Source organism: Eurytemora carolleeae, unplaced genomic scaffold (genome assembly GCF_000591075.1).
Source record: "Eurytemora carolleeae unplaced genomic scaffold, Eaff_2.0 scaffold1517, whole genome shotgun sequence".
Lineage (NCBI taxonomy): Eukaryota > Metazoa > Arthropoda > Copepoda > Calanoida > Temoridae > Eurytemora > Eurytemora carolleeae.
Genome location: NW_019397470.1, coordinates 28469 through 43094, shown reverse-complemented (window position 1 = coordinate 43094; position 14626 = coordinate 28469). Strand labels below are relative to the sequence as shown.

The 14626-nt window shown below is 33.3% G+C and overlaps 1 protein-coding gene across 1 annotated transcript in view; it reads right to left on the bottom strand.

Moving 5' to 3' along the window:
* LOC111714471 (ribosomal protein S6 kinase 2 beta) overlaps positions 1-14626 on the bottom strand; it is a 21368-nt gene that overhangs the window by 5068 nt on the left and 1674 nt on the right. The window contains exons 3-19 of the mRNA XM_023489580.1: positions 12824-12920; positions 12262-12350; positions 10970-11038; positions 9356-9447; positions 8547-8690; positions 7978-8059; positions 7129-7243; positions 6587-6681; positions 5649-5752; positions 4498-4588; positions 4190-4252; positions 3314-3528; positions 2391-2486; positions 2178-2255; positions 1275-1425; positions 847-923; positions 175-260 (exon numbers count right to left, since the gene is read on the bottom strand). Coding sequence (XP_023345348.1) covers positions 175-260; positions 847-923; positions 1275-1425; positions 2178-2255; positions 2391-2486; positions 3314-3528; positions 4190-4252; positions 4498-4588; positions 5649-5752; positions 6587-6681; positions 7129-7243; positions 7978-8059; positions 8547-8690; positions 9356-9447; positions 10970-11038; positions 12262-12350; positions 12824-12920 — 1744 coding nt within the window. The remainder of the gene's footprint in view (positions 1-174; positions 261-846; positions 924-1274; positions 1426-2177; positions 2256-2390; positions 2487-3313; positions 3529-4189; positions 4253-4497; positions 4589-5648; positions 5753-6586; positions 6682-7128; positions 7244-7977; positions 8060-8546; positions 8691-9355; positions 9448-10969; positions 11039-12261; positions 12351-12823; positions 12921-14626) is intronic.

Below are 14626 nucleotides of genomic sequence, written 5' to 3'. Positions count from 1 at the left end.
AGACATTATCCCATGTCTTAACCTGGAGATATTAAACTGAATTTATCTCATATTGTCCCTTCCCTATCCTGGTAAGTATCCCATGTCTAAACCTGGAGATATTAATCTGAATGTATCTCATATTGCCCCTTCCCTATCCATGTCAATCCCATGTCTTAACCTGGAGATATTAACCTGAATTTATCTCATACTGTCCCTTCCCTATCCTTGTCAGTATCTCCTCTGAGGTATCCTGGGGTCCGGCAGCAAACGGAGTTTGTCTGAATAAGCAGGAAATTAAATCAATATTTTTCAAGCTCTGAATGAACTCCAAAGGAAATTACCAATGGTATATACTGTATATTTGCCCCTAGGCATTCACCCCCTCATTTTTGTTACTTTCTACAAAAAATAAAACATTTTCTGAAACTTGACAAAAACTTAAAAAGTTATTTTTGTCAAATATTTTTGTTGATTATAGGTCGCTATTCTAACTATTGAACATTTTAGACAATTTCCTTCAAGTAAGAATTTGGTTTGCTATTGACAACCACGAATCATTCTAATATTTTCTACTTTCTTTCACTAGTCTCTTAATTATTAAATTATTTAGAAAAAAAATTTCAGAATTAAATAATGACCGTTAAAGAAAATTGTTTTGGTTACAGCAACTGTCATTGTAATTTTAAGGTGCATATTTCCTTCAGCGTTTTTAAAGCAGAAATGTGCAAGTTAGTGCACAAATTATTAAAGAAACCCAATTTTCAAGATGATAATATCTCCTGCATTCTGGAAAAATCGGTCAAGGGAAAGTCCGTTGAAATTTCTTCAGTAATATCTTTTTATAATGAATAAAAAACCGGTTACCCAGCAAGCATTGTGTAGAGAAGAACACCTAAACTCCACACGTCACAAGCAGCATCGTATCCTTGCTTCTTTAGAACCTAGAACATTTACTGATGTCATACATTTCTCAAAACTTGGGATGAAATAAAAAATACTGATCAGAATTAATGTAAAATCTAAAATGTAAATCTAATAAATATGCATTGATGGAAAAGCTGTTCCTTAAAACTACTAATTCAAGAAAAGATTTACAATCTTAAAAAATTAAATCATACGGGCACAAAAATACGCATGCTTTAAAAGAAAAAGAAAAAGTTGCCCAAAATATGGCCGATTTTTACTATGATTTCTTACTCTTTAAAAATTTCATGTTTTTTACTTAAAAATTGGGATTCTATTTTAAGACGGTGCAAATTTTGAAATCAGGATCAATTACAATTAACTATTACCTCAGGGGCAACATAATTAGCCGTGTAGCAGGGTGTCATCAGCATCCCGTTATCAGCCCGAAGCTGTTTAGCGAACCCAAAATCACAAATACGAATTGTTTCCGGGTTCCCAGAATCATCAGCGTATAGGATATTTGATGGTTTCAGGTCTCTACAATCAAGGTTAGAATTAAGTACGATATTATTTGTGGCGGATTTTATGGACTAAGATACTATTTGTGGCAGATTACATGGCCAAAGATACTATTTGTGGCAGATGGCATGGTCAAAGATACTATTTGGGGCAGATTGTATGACCTATGATACTATTTGTGACAGATTGACTATTTGTGGCAGATTTTATGGCCTTGGATACTAATTGTGGCAGATTTAATTTTATGGCCTAAGCAATGATAAAATTTGTGGCATATTTTATGGCCTAGGAGACTATTTGTGACAGATTTTATGGCCTAGGATACTATTTGGGGCAGATTGTATGACCTATGATACTATTTGTGACAGATTTTGTAGCCTGTGATACTATTTGTGGCAGATTTTATGGCCTTGGATACTAATTGTGGCAGATTTAATTTTATGGCCTAAGCAATGATAAAATTTGTGGCATATTTTATGGCCTAGGAGACTATTTGTGACAGATTTTATGGCCTAGGATACTGTTTGTCGCAGATTGCATGACCTATGATACTATTTGTGGCAGATTTAATGGCCTAGGACACTTTTTGTGGTAACCCTGTTCTGATTACAAAACATGTTTAACAAACCTTACAGTACCTATGTATAGTGTACATCTATTCTGAACAGTACCTGTGTTCCACCTCGTTCTGATTGTATGACATGTACGTAGAATCCCCCCCTTCCCCTACTACTGTACCAATGTACAGTGGACACCTTTCAGTACAATACCTGTGTACCACCCCGTTCTGATGAAGATATTTAACAACTGACGTCACCTTCTCCATTACAGCTCTAGCTTCTCTTTCACTGAACAAAAAAAAATTAATTTTTCATCAGTTTCAAATCAAATTTGTCATTTTCATTGTGGTTAATGGACTTCATTAACATTGTATTGAATTGAGGATTTTATAAATATTTTTACTTATAAAACTAAAATTTTACCTGAAAAATTTTTGTCTAACAATTTTATCTAGAAGCTCTCCTCCTCGCATCAGTTCAAACACCAAACACTTCTTGTCTCCTTCATCAAACATATCCCTAGACAATATTAGGGTTAATCTCCTTCATCAAACATATCCCTAGACATTACTAGGGTTAATCTACTTCATCAAACATATCTCTAGACATAATTAGGGTTAATCTCCTTCATCATACATATCTCTAGACATTATTAGGGTTATACTCCTTCATCAAACATATCCCTAGATATTACTAGGGTTAATCTACTTCATCAAACATATCTCTAGACATTATTAGGGTTAATCTCCTTCATCAAACATATCTCTAGACATTATTAGGGTTAATCTCCCTTCATCAAACATATCTCTAGACATAATTAAGGTTAATTTCTCTTAAAAAAATTAGAACGCAAACAAGGAGGCACAATTAGGGTTAACAAGAGATGTGAGCAAGGTGCACAATGATGAGAACTAAAGAGTGAAATACATTCATCATTTATAATAGTATTTTCAATTTCTTCCGGGTCAAATTTGTCACTAAAAGAATGGAACCTTCCCTGAAGCTGTCAGGAATGGAAACAACCTTTTCAAACAGACTTTTCTTTAAAACCTTCCCCGTAGAAGCTACACAGAACTAAGTGTGACATTCTGCAAAAAGTTTACGAGACGATTATTCAATATGGAATTGATCCGGAGTAATTGTCCCGGAAACTTTTGAAAAGAATGAACACCTAGCTCCTGAAGCATCTAGGGTTTGATTTTTGCCTAAATCAGTTACTTTTAAAAGTTTTTAAGGTTTGTCATTTTAAATCTCAACAGCTTCTGAAAAGGTTCCATAAGGCCTCTTGAATGATCCAAATTGCTCCAGGGGATAAATTGAAGCCCTACTTTATATAAAAAACTAACCTAAGTGATATAATATTAGGATGCTGTCCATATCTGAGTAGTATTGAGACCTCTTCCTCGCAATCCCGTTTACTCTTATCAATAATCTTGACTGCGTACTCGACCCTGGATGCCCGGTGTACGCAGCGTTTACATGTACTGTACGCACCCTTCCCTATCTCTTCAAGTACATCATATTCATCGCGTATATTCCCGGTCTTAACATTCTTTAACACCTAGATCATTATAATTTAAAATTGATTTTTTAGAAAATCCTCCAAAGAAAAGAGAAAAATCCACAAAAATGGAATTATTTTTTGTTTGTTTTGTAATGTTCTAGGGGGGAATTATCGTTCCAATTTTTTAACAACTACAGATAGCGAAGTTGATATTTTATATCTAGATAGGTTGGAATTAATGAATATTCAGAAGTAGTAATAAATACAAATAGTTGAAACAGTCGGATAGTTTCTAATCTTAATTTTGTTTTCGTTTTCTGCCATGAGAACACTTCATCCATTGTCAGAGTTTAGACCTAGTTTAACACAGGGTGTCCAACGAAGCATTAAAGTAGAATGAAGGCTTTCACCTTTGATTATTTTTAGCATTTAATTGGTATGTTTCGTGGGACACCCTGTACTTTTAGCTCATCATAGAATCCAATGGAATAGTACAATTTCACCAATCCTGTGATTCTAACAAGTTCCCCAATCAAAGTTCGAGGCAAATCGGTTAAGAGCTCTTGAGTTTTGATTGGACATATATCAAATAAAATCTAGTGTAAATCTGAAAGCCAACCCATCGTGGAACCCCCAGACTGCCTTCAGGGCGCTATGCACCACCGGCCTGGAGTCCATACATACTAACATAAATATAGAAGATAAGTTTTGTTTATACCTGCGGGGATATCCTTCTATCGGACGAATTTGGTGGTTTTGGCATCAGGGTCGGGGCATTCGCCTTCAAAACAAATTTATAAAATTTTAAACAACTTCGCAAATTGATTTTCTTGAAATATAAGATTGCAAACTTAGCGACGATTTGAAAAAAACTTTTAAATAAACACCTGGGCTCGAATTTAATGAATTTGAGCTAGTTCGCTGAGCTACATTAAAGATTTATGAATTTGAATCGGTAATTCATGATTCGAACCGGCCGTAGCGACCTCTCCAATTTATTATATCCTGACCCTGGTCTTCACTAACCTGAATAGTTGGCGGTGTCCCAATTTTAACATTATCTATGAGAAGAGGAGCAACATAACTAAACCCTCGGAACAGCTCATGGGTAGCAGCACTAAGTAATCAATTAATCAATCAATCAATCAATCAATCAATCAATCAATCAATCAATCAATCAATCAATCAATCAATCAATCAATCAATATTTTAACATTATCTACAATCAATCAATCACAATTTTAACATTATCTACAAGAAGAGGAGCAACATTACTGAACCCTCGAAACAGCTCCAGTACCAATCAATCAACCAGTCAATCCAATCAATAGGTTTAACAATTTTATTTATCATAGCTGGGAATGTGTTGGATACTCATAATCCCGATTGGTTGATCTTGATATCCACTGCGGACACTTTTAATTTGAATATCAATACCTAATTTCTTCATTTTAGTTATCCATTCATTCAATCATTCATCCTTTCATTCATTCATTAATTCATTCATTCATTAATTCATTAATTCATTAATTCATTAATTCATTAATTCATTAATTCATTAATTCATTCATTCATCCTTTCATTCATTCATTCATTCATTCATTCATTCATTCATTCATTCATCCTTTCATCCTTTAATTCATTAATTCATTCATTCATTCATTCATCCTTTCATTCATTCATTCATTCATTCATTCATTCATTCATTCATTCATTCATCCTTCCATCCATCCATCCATTCAGCCTCATGCGGGAAATCGAATAAAGATGAAATAAATCTGCAGATTATCATAAAACAAACATAATAACAAACAAATAAACAAACATAAAAACAAACAAACTCCCAAACAAAACAAAGAAACAAACATAAAAACAAACAAACTCCCAAGCAAACAAAGAAACAAACAAGCAAACTCCCAAACAAACAAATAATCAAACATAAAAACAAACAAACTCCCAAACAATCAAATCAGGCTTCTAATGAGGTCCTATCCTATCCAAGATTATATCTCGAGATGACTTTACTAACTCAAGAATGAAGCAAGGCATTAAAGCTTGTAAACTGTTTGACTTTTTCATTTTTGATAAACAAACTAACACAAAAACAAACAAACAAACAAACTAAATAACAAACAAACAAACATAAAAACAAACATCCAAACAAAAAACTAACAAACCTCGCGGGCACTGCAGGGGAGTCTTTAGGAGTTCTGCAAGTATACTCTGTATCAAAATAGAACGCATCATCCTGGACCACGGTTGGTTGGAAAGGAGGCTGAACCTAAATTATAATTCTATATTTTAAAGGACTGTAAGCGAAATTTTTAGTGACCTCTATACAGAGATGGCAATGTCCGATTCACAACGGTAGCCTCGAAACCCTTATCTGATAAAAAATGTGAAATATACTGTCGTTTATCTGAAAAGTGTTTATTTCTGCGAGTTTATCCATTTCTTTTCAGATATTTAGACTTCTTAGAAGGTAACTAACCAAGACGACTGTAAACCATAATCCAATGTGGTTTCACCTAGCGGCCAAAGCTATACAAATAGTTAGTTCCCGTATTCGCCGCTAGTATGAAGTTGTAACAACGGCGCTATATGTCCGTGTAGTTTACTTTTTCTCTTAATGACAGAGACCCTAATTTCTTCTTCAAATCAAGAAATGCGCAAGTCACTTTCGCAGAACCACAAATGAAAATAAACAGTTAAAAGCAACAAAAACATTGATATCTTCTTCATACTTGGGTCAGATACAGCTTTCAAGGGTACCGTTGTAAATAGGGCATTACCATCATAGCATAAAGGGTCACTTCAAATTACGCTTACAATTTCTTAACAGTCAAAATTCGGGATGGGAGTCGTTTTTATCAGTAACTTATTTTGTAATTTTAGACCAGTATTCCTTTCATAGGCTTCCAACGCTTCAGAGAAAATCAGGTATAACAGATTCGAATTAATAATACAATTTCAAAAGTTTTTTAATAAGAAGACTGTATATCAACTTTTTACTAATTTATTTAGCATCACTTTTAAAACCTGCTTACTGCAAGAGATTTAATGAAAATATCTTGAGTAGTTCCTAGATTAAAAAGCTCTGAACAAGTTTGTTTACCTCTTTATTTAAAAGTTTGTTCCAATCTATGGAAGCAAAGAAGGGATGCTTCTTAAGATCTTCTATGCCGGCAGGACCAGAACATAACCGGTTTGCTGAATAAAACAATATCGTCTTCATTATTAAACATAAAATCAGTCAACTTACAAGTAATTCACAGAGAGACCAATGAAATCCTTTAGCTCATTTAAGAAATAAAATAATAACATCTTTTCTCTTTCAATATGTGAATTTTTCCTGAAGTTCTGAATCGATTTTTAGTCGTTAATATGGGCTGCTAGCGGATTAATAATCAAAGCCGTCGTTGAAAATTAATTCAATTCATTTGTAGCCGATTTAAATGGATTTAAATGGATTTAAATTCATTTAAATGAATTTAAATGGATTTAAATGGATTTAAATGGATTTAAATGGATTTAAATGGATTTAAATGGACTTCAAAAGTTGCAAGCTCTGCAGAAGCAATGTACACAAAATGTTCGTGCATCTTTTATCGTAGCAATTTTGAAAAACTAATTTGAAATAATTAATGAGTTAATTACCAGGGTTTCTTTTAAAGAGAACACGAAGCAGACTTTGAGCCTCTGCGGAGAGAAAGTTTGGCATTGACAATCTTGCTTTCAAGATCTGACTCATCGTATCCTTTCTATCCTCACCCTAGAATAATGATAGTTAAAGGGACTGTCAACCATAATTAAATAAATCTCCACTTTGAGAATTATATACTCGATGTACCATTCAGTGCATGGGATCTATTTAATTTGATGCGGATCCGGATCCTGGATCCGCACTAGAAAAAAATGGATCCGGATCCGAATCCAGGCTTTGAACATTTAAGATTTACTGGATTTTTTAAGCACGTGAATAATTTCCACAGAATTTTTCTTACTTTTTTCTACTTTTTTATGCAATTACTTGATGCACCTCTCAAATTTAAGCAAATTTGTTTTTGCAGTTTTTAGTTGATATTTTGCTCTTGGAACCTCATATTTGGCCGGATCCGGATCCAGGAACTAAAATGTTGCGGATCCTAAGCACTTGTATCTGGTACCATCCTTAGAGCTTGCTTTTTTTAAACTATGTTTGCGTTGTTAAAGTAACTTGCAGATCTGTGCAGCAGAGACATACAAGGAATTAACAGAATTAAACACTTCATTGGCAAGGAAATAACGACGATAAACAAGGCTCGCTAATCGGTATTTTTGAGCTCGGTAAAAGCATTTTAATTTGAGACGTAAGAACTTGAGTCCTCACTTTTAGTTATATCTGAAGGGGGTAAATCCATTAAAGGATATTCAATAGGAACTAATTTAATCCGTAAAATAAGTTAAAATATGGGCCCGGCCAGTCACCACCCAACAATGTCATGTTTTTATTAGAATTAGATTTACCATGAAGGGTAGCTTCCCTGTCAACATCTCATACATTAGTACACCATAGCTCCACCAGTCAGCAGCATATTCATGACCATGCCTAGATATTCATGAGCATTAAGCGTTTATGAAAAAAAAATAATTCCCCCAAAAAAGTTTTTTACATTTACGGATGAATAAAACGTACATTCATTAAAGAGTAAATATTGATTAGATTTCATTTATATAAAAAATATTCAAAAACACACGGGAATTCATTAATAGATCAGCTACTTTGACCAAATGTTAGTTACTATATTTTAATGTCATATGGTCAGGCAGGGTATATATTTTCAAAAGATGCCTTATATATACCCCTGTATATATATTTCAATGTATATATATATACCCCTGCATATATATTTCAATGTATATATATATATATACGCCTGTATAAATATTTCAATGTATATATATACCCCTGCGGTTACATTGAAACCTTCATTACGCAAAAAAGTGAACACAATCTTTATTCTAAGACAAGACTTAGTTTGAATTGGAAAACCTTCCTCATTGTCTAAAATAAAACTACTCCCTTTAAAACTAACCTGTTAACCACCTCTGGTGCCATGTACTCTACAGTACCACAGAAACTGTACGCTTTCTCTTCAAATCCTTCTTTACATAAACCGAAATCTGTGACTGCTATGTGTCCTTCACAGTCCAGTAGAATGTTTTCAGGTTTCAGGTCCCTAAACACACAAATTTAGTTTGTTTCCCTAAATGGGGTGTCTGGCTAGACATGGTAGTTGAGCTGAGAATGCAGAATTGTAGAGACAATTTTAGAAATCATTTCTCACCTATAAGAATAATTAAATTGAATTTAAATGAATTTAAATGGATTTAAATGGATTTAAATGGATTTAAATGGATTTAAATGGATTTAAATGGATTTAAATGCATTTAAATGGATTTAAATGGATTTAAATGGATTTAAATGGATTTAAATGGATTTAAATGGATTTAAATGGATTTAAATGGACTTCAAAAGTTGCAAGCTCTGCAGAAGCAATGTATTAATATTAACTAATATTAACCGATTCAACTGGTTCAAAAAATTGCAAAAACAAACACCAATGATAACCTTATTTAAGTAGATAATCCGATTTTAAGTAAAAAAAAAGATTTACAAAAAAGCACAAGTCTAGTTATAATTTTGTGGCACACAATCTCAGCATAGTTTGTTATTTTATTCACTTTGTAAAAGTAATGTCTAAAAATAAAAAAATATGCTTTGCTTGTCTGTCTGTAACAAATAAACGTCAAAATGACTGAACCATTTGGGCCTTTTGAAGGGAATGTTTATGGAAAGGTTAAAATTAAAAAATTTAGCCTGAAAAAATGTCGAAAAACTAACCTATAGATGATGCCCAGTGTATGAAGATGGTTGAGAGCTAGAGCTAGTTCAGCTAAATAGAACTTTACATCCTCTTCAGTAAACATTACTTCCTGCATTACAAGGGATTACTTCAGTAAACATTACTTCCTGCATTACAAGGGATTACTTCAGTAAACATTACTTCCTGCATTACAAGGGATTATTTCCGTAAACATTAATTCCTGCATTACAAGGGATTACTTCTGTAAACATTAATTCCTGCATTACAAGGGATTACTTCCGTAAACATTAATTCATGCAATACAAGGGATTACTTCCGTAAACATTAATTCCTGCAATACAAGTGATTACTTCCGTAAACATTAATTCGTGCAATACAAGTGATTACTTCCGTTAAACATTAATTCCTACAATACAAGGGATTAATTCCGTAAACATTAATTCCTACAATACAAGGGATTACTTCCGTAAACATAAATTCCTACAATACAAGAGATTACTTCCGTAAACATTACTTCCTGCATTACAAGGGATTACTTCCGTAAACATTAATTCCTGCAATACAAGGAATTACTTCAGTAAACATTAATTTCTGCATTACAAGGGGTTACTTCAGTAAACATTACTTCCTGCATTACAAGGGATTACTTTCATAAACATTACTTCCTGCAATACAAGGGATTACTTCCGTAAACATTACTTCCTGCATTACAAGGAATTACTTCCGTAAACATTACTTCCTGCAATACAAGGGATTACTTCCGTAAACATTACCTCCTGCATTACAAGGGATTACTTCCGTAAACATTAATTCCTGCAATACAAGTGATTACTTCCGTAAACATTAATTCCTACAATACAAAGGATTACTTCCGTAAACATTAATTCCTGCAATACAAGGGATTACTTCCGTAAACATTAATACCTACATTACAAGGGATTACTTCCGTAAACATTAATTCCTGCAATACAAGGGATTACTTCCGTAAACATTAATACCTACAATACAAGTGATTACTTCCGTAAACATTAATTCCCGCAATACAAGTGATTACTTCCGTAAACATTAATACCTACAATACAAGGGATTACTTCCGTAAACATTAATTCCTGCAATACAAGGGATTACTTCCGTAAACATTAATTCCTGCATTACAAGGGATTACTTCCTGTAACACAAAACCCATTACGCTAAATATGGCTAAGCAGTTCTGCATACAGCTAGCTGACACAATAATTTGGATGTTTCCTTTTTTCGAATTTTCTTAAAGTTTCTACACTTGACATAAATATGTAGTTTGTTTTTCTGTAGATTAGATTTGAATCTACTGCAACATTTTTTCAGTCTTTGTTTATCTGAATCAATTTAAATTGACAATTTCAAGTGACCCTCCATGAAAAGATATCAATGTCTGATTTACAACGGTACCATTAAAAGCATTGAAACCTTAATTTGAAAAAAGAGAGAACCACAAATGAAAATAAACAAAAACATTAATATCTAATTGATAATTGATCAGACAAAGCTTTTAAGGATACTGTTGTAAATCTGGCATTGTCATTATTGCATAGATAGTTACTTGAATTTACGCGTACAATCTCTAACTAATAATATCAGTTTGATTATCCTACCTTGGCCAGCCTAGTGAATAGATCTCCTCCCTTCTGGAAATCTAGAATCAGGTACAGTTTCCCTTCAGTCTAAATACAGGACATTATAGTTCATTATNTTTCATGAAACTCATTTGACTTCTATATGCAATTCTATCGGTTGGCAAATGCAATTAATTTGAGTATAAAATTCATCACAATTCACAACGGACATTCGACATTTCGATCCATTTGATTTTGATACGGATCCGGATGAACATTTCTTTAAGATTTAGTAATTTTTTTTTTAAAAGCAAATTGTCAAATTATTTTTCTTCTTTTTTTGGGGGTTATTTTTATGCTAAATCTTGATGAACCACTTAGAGATCAGGAAACTTTTATAATCTCTCTTTTCCCCCAAAAGTTTTGGTTGACATTTTACGCCTTGGATCCGAATCCGTAATCCTAAGCACTGCTTTGTGGACAAGTACTGTACAGTGTACACGACCAAACAGGAGACATCTGTATTCAGGGATATTTAAGGATCCTTTGAATAGGAAATGCAAAATCTTTAAAAATAGACGATATTCACTAACGTTATGTTTATATCTAAAATTGCAGTATCTCTTTAAAAGTTGTAAAACTTAACACATGAATACAACAAGAGGCCGTGATATGTCAGTCAAAAAACATTGCATGGAACCGTAGCATGGCGTGCCGGGACACCATAGGCCTGCTTAGCCTATCCAGATAGTGTATGAGCAGTCTGTGTAGTTAGTGGTTTTTAAGGAAAAATTGACATTAATACATGACATGATGACTATTGACTACACAACACTAATCAAAGGATATTATGCCGACTGCATTATTGTCTAAAATTAAGCTAGTTTTCCTAGATGACAAGTCAAGGTCAACTGTTAAGAAATAGTATCCTCCTGTCTTTAGTTAAGTACACAATGCACAGATGCCTATTAGTGATTCGGATCCTAATCCATTGGATCCTAAACATTTTAGCTCCTTGGATCTGGATCCACAAAAATGTTAGGATCCAAGGATCCGAATCAAACTAGCAAAACATCGGAAACAATTACTCTAAACAAATAAGATCATCAAATTGCTCTAATTCTTTGAATAGTAAATTAATTTTCTGCAATCTGCATGAAAAATAAAAAAAATTTGGCCTGAGAAATTTGCAAAACTAAAAAGTTAAAAAATTTTGGGGGATCTTAATACGGATCCATGTTTACAGGTTGACTCAGGGATTTTCTGATCCACATCAAAATAACTGGATCCATAAATGGATCCTAAGCACTGGTAAAAATGGAGGAACTGACCTGGAAAGCATACTGTATTCTAACAATGAAGGGATGGTTGACATCGACTAGAATATTTCGCTCCAACTTGGTTCGAACTCGGTCACGAACTGAAAATAATTAAATACAATAAAAAAATATATTTGTAAAGAATCAAAAATTATTTTAAACTGTAGCCTTTTAGGTAACACTTGTAACTTGTTTCGGAAAAAATGTATTTTTCATGCTCTAGCATTCACAATAACTTTTGTTAAAACCAGCTCGTCAAAAGGAATGTGCATTTGTTAGTTCCGTCCCCCCCCCCNGGAACTTTTTTTTTTTTGTATTAAAATTTTATTTTAAACAACAAAAAATGTTTGCTTTAAAAAAAACATTACAAGAAGGGGCAGATTTTAGTTAATTTTCGATGAAATCGTGACCCATATAAGTTCAAAAATTTCTAAACCAAATCCGTTAAAAAAATGGCCTAAATTTTGCACGTACTGCATGAACAAAAACACCATTGTTGCTTATGTTTTAAAGGTAAATAAAAAGGACAGTAAAAAGCGCATTTATTTTAACAAAAATGGATATTTATTTTTACCTTTCAATGTTGCTTTTTTCAAAACTTTCATCGCATACAGAACTCCTGCATCTTTTCCATTCACTTTCTTGACTAGAAATACTTTCCCAAAGGATCCCTGGTATCAATCAATAAATCAATTAATGTTTGCGGATTTTCTAAAAAATGTTTGTGGAATGTGAATTCTTAAAGTTAAATGAAAATGGAATTTTGTTGGAGTCCCACACAAACATTTGGGCCCGATCATTGCTTGCGACGCCCCAAAACTTTCATTGAAGGTTGTTATAATCTATTTGTATGTATAATTATCCTAAATCCGTTGAAATTTATTGTAAAATAGCTAAAAATATGTTTATTTTTGCAACCCTTGTTGAAAAACTTGAGGCCTAATGTATTATACGTCGTAATTCGTTCATATCTTGACTCCGGTAATCCTGTAATGCGATTAACCCATTCCCCTGAAATACCCTACGGGGAAAGGGGGGAATGGGGGGGATAAGATAAGCATGTTTTTATACTTTTTATCCCCTCTTCAGCGATACCAATACAAACAAAAATTCAGAGGGGAAGAGAAATCTTAAATTGTTTTTTACCTCATAACAGTATAGAACTTTTTATAAGCTCTGTTCTCGTAAAGTCCAGTTTTCTCATTCTCATAATAAATCCAACCCATTCTGACAGTTCCAACACCGAACAGTAGCATGCACAAGCAAACGGTAGGTTGCTGAAATTTCACATTGATAAGGGGGTTGCACCACCGGGGACAGTGAGAACCAGGCAACTGCGGAATAAGTGTGTTTGATGTCGTTACAAAGCAAATGGTTTAAATATTAACTTATTAAATCACTTACTGTATGAAATAGGTCTGTTTACGCTCCACAATTATTGTGTTTAGAGGTCATTGAACTACTTACAGGAACTGTAAAATTAAAAGGGGGTATAGGATGAAACCTGAGAATCTCAGGCAATTAAACAATGCATATAATACATCTATCTGATGTTCCTGTCTCGAGAAATTGATATAAAACTGTCTCAAATTGCGATTGGCTGAAGTTCTGGTGACGTAATAAGGACTATATGTAGTTATTATTTATTTCTATTTAAAAAATAATCAATAGGAGCAAACCTGAGATTCTCAGGCTCCTGTGGGATATCGTCGTTTTCAGATTGGTTGAAAATAATCTGTTTATTATTACAAAATTCAATATACATGAATTTTTGTGTAAATTTGACACAATTTTATATCAATTTCACAAGCCCGGAACATCAGATAGATGTCTTATAGGTATCGTTCAACTCCTGAGATTCTCAGGTTTCATCCTAATCCCCCTTTCATTTTACTTTACAGTCCCTTTATGGTCAAAAATAAAATCTAAAAGTTGTCTTCTTATTCCAGTTTTCTGATTCTCATTGCATAGATTTCGAGATTGCATAGGATTATACAAGTATTATCATTCTTACGAAATTATAATTGAAAAGTTCCTCTTCGTTATATGATTTTTCAACCCTTCATAATTGTGCACCAAAACACGCATGTTCTTTGATGTTAAAAAATTCAGATTAAAATATAAAAAAAGGCTTTTAGGGCGCTTCGCGCCCATCTTCTATTTCAACTTTTAAATGTGGCTTTATCTGCGAGCATCTTCTCTTTGTATAAAACAAAAGCGGTTAGCGGGTTTCATAATATTTTTAGCGCATTTTCAAAATTTTACAAAAAAAGCAAAATTTCAAATATTTTGATAATTCATAAACCCTTCCCTGGGGTCACGTGAGTTCCCACACAAAATTTGGGCTTGGTCGGTTCAGCCGTTTTGACGTTTTTTG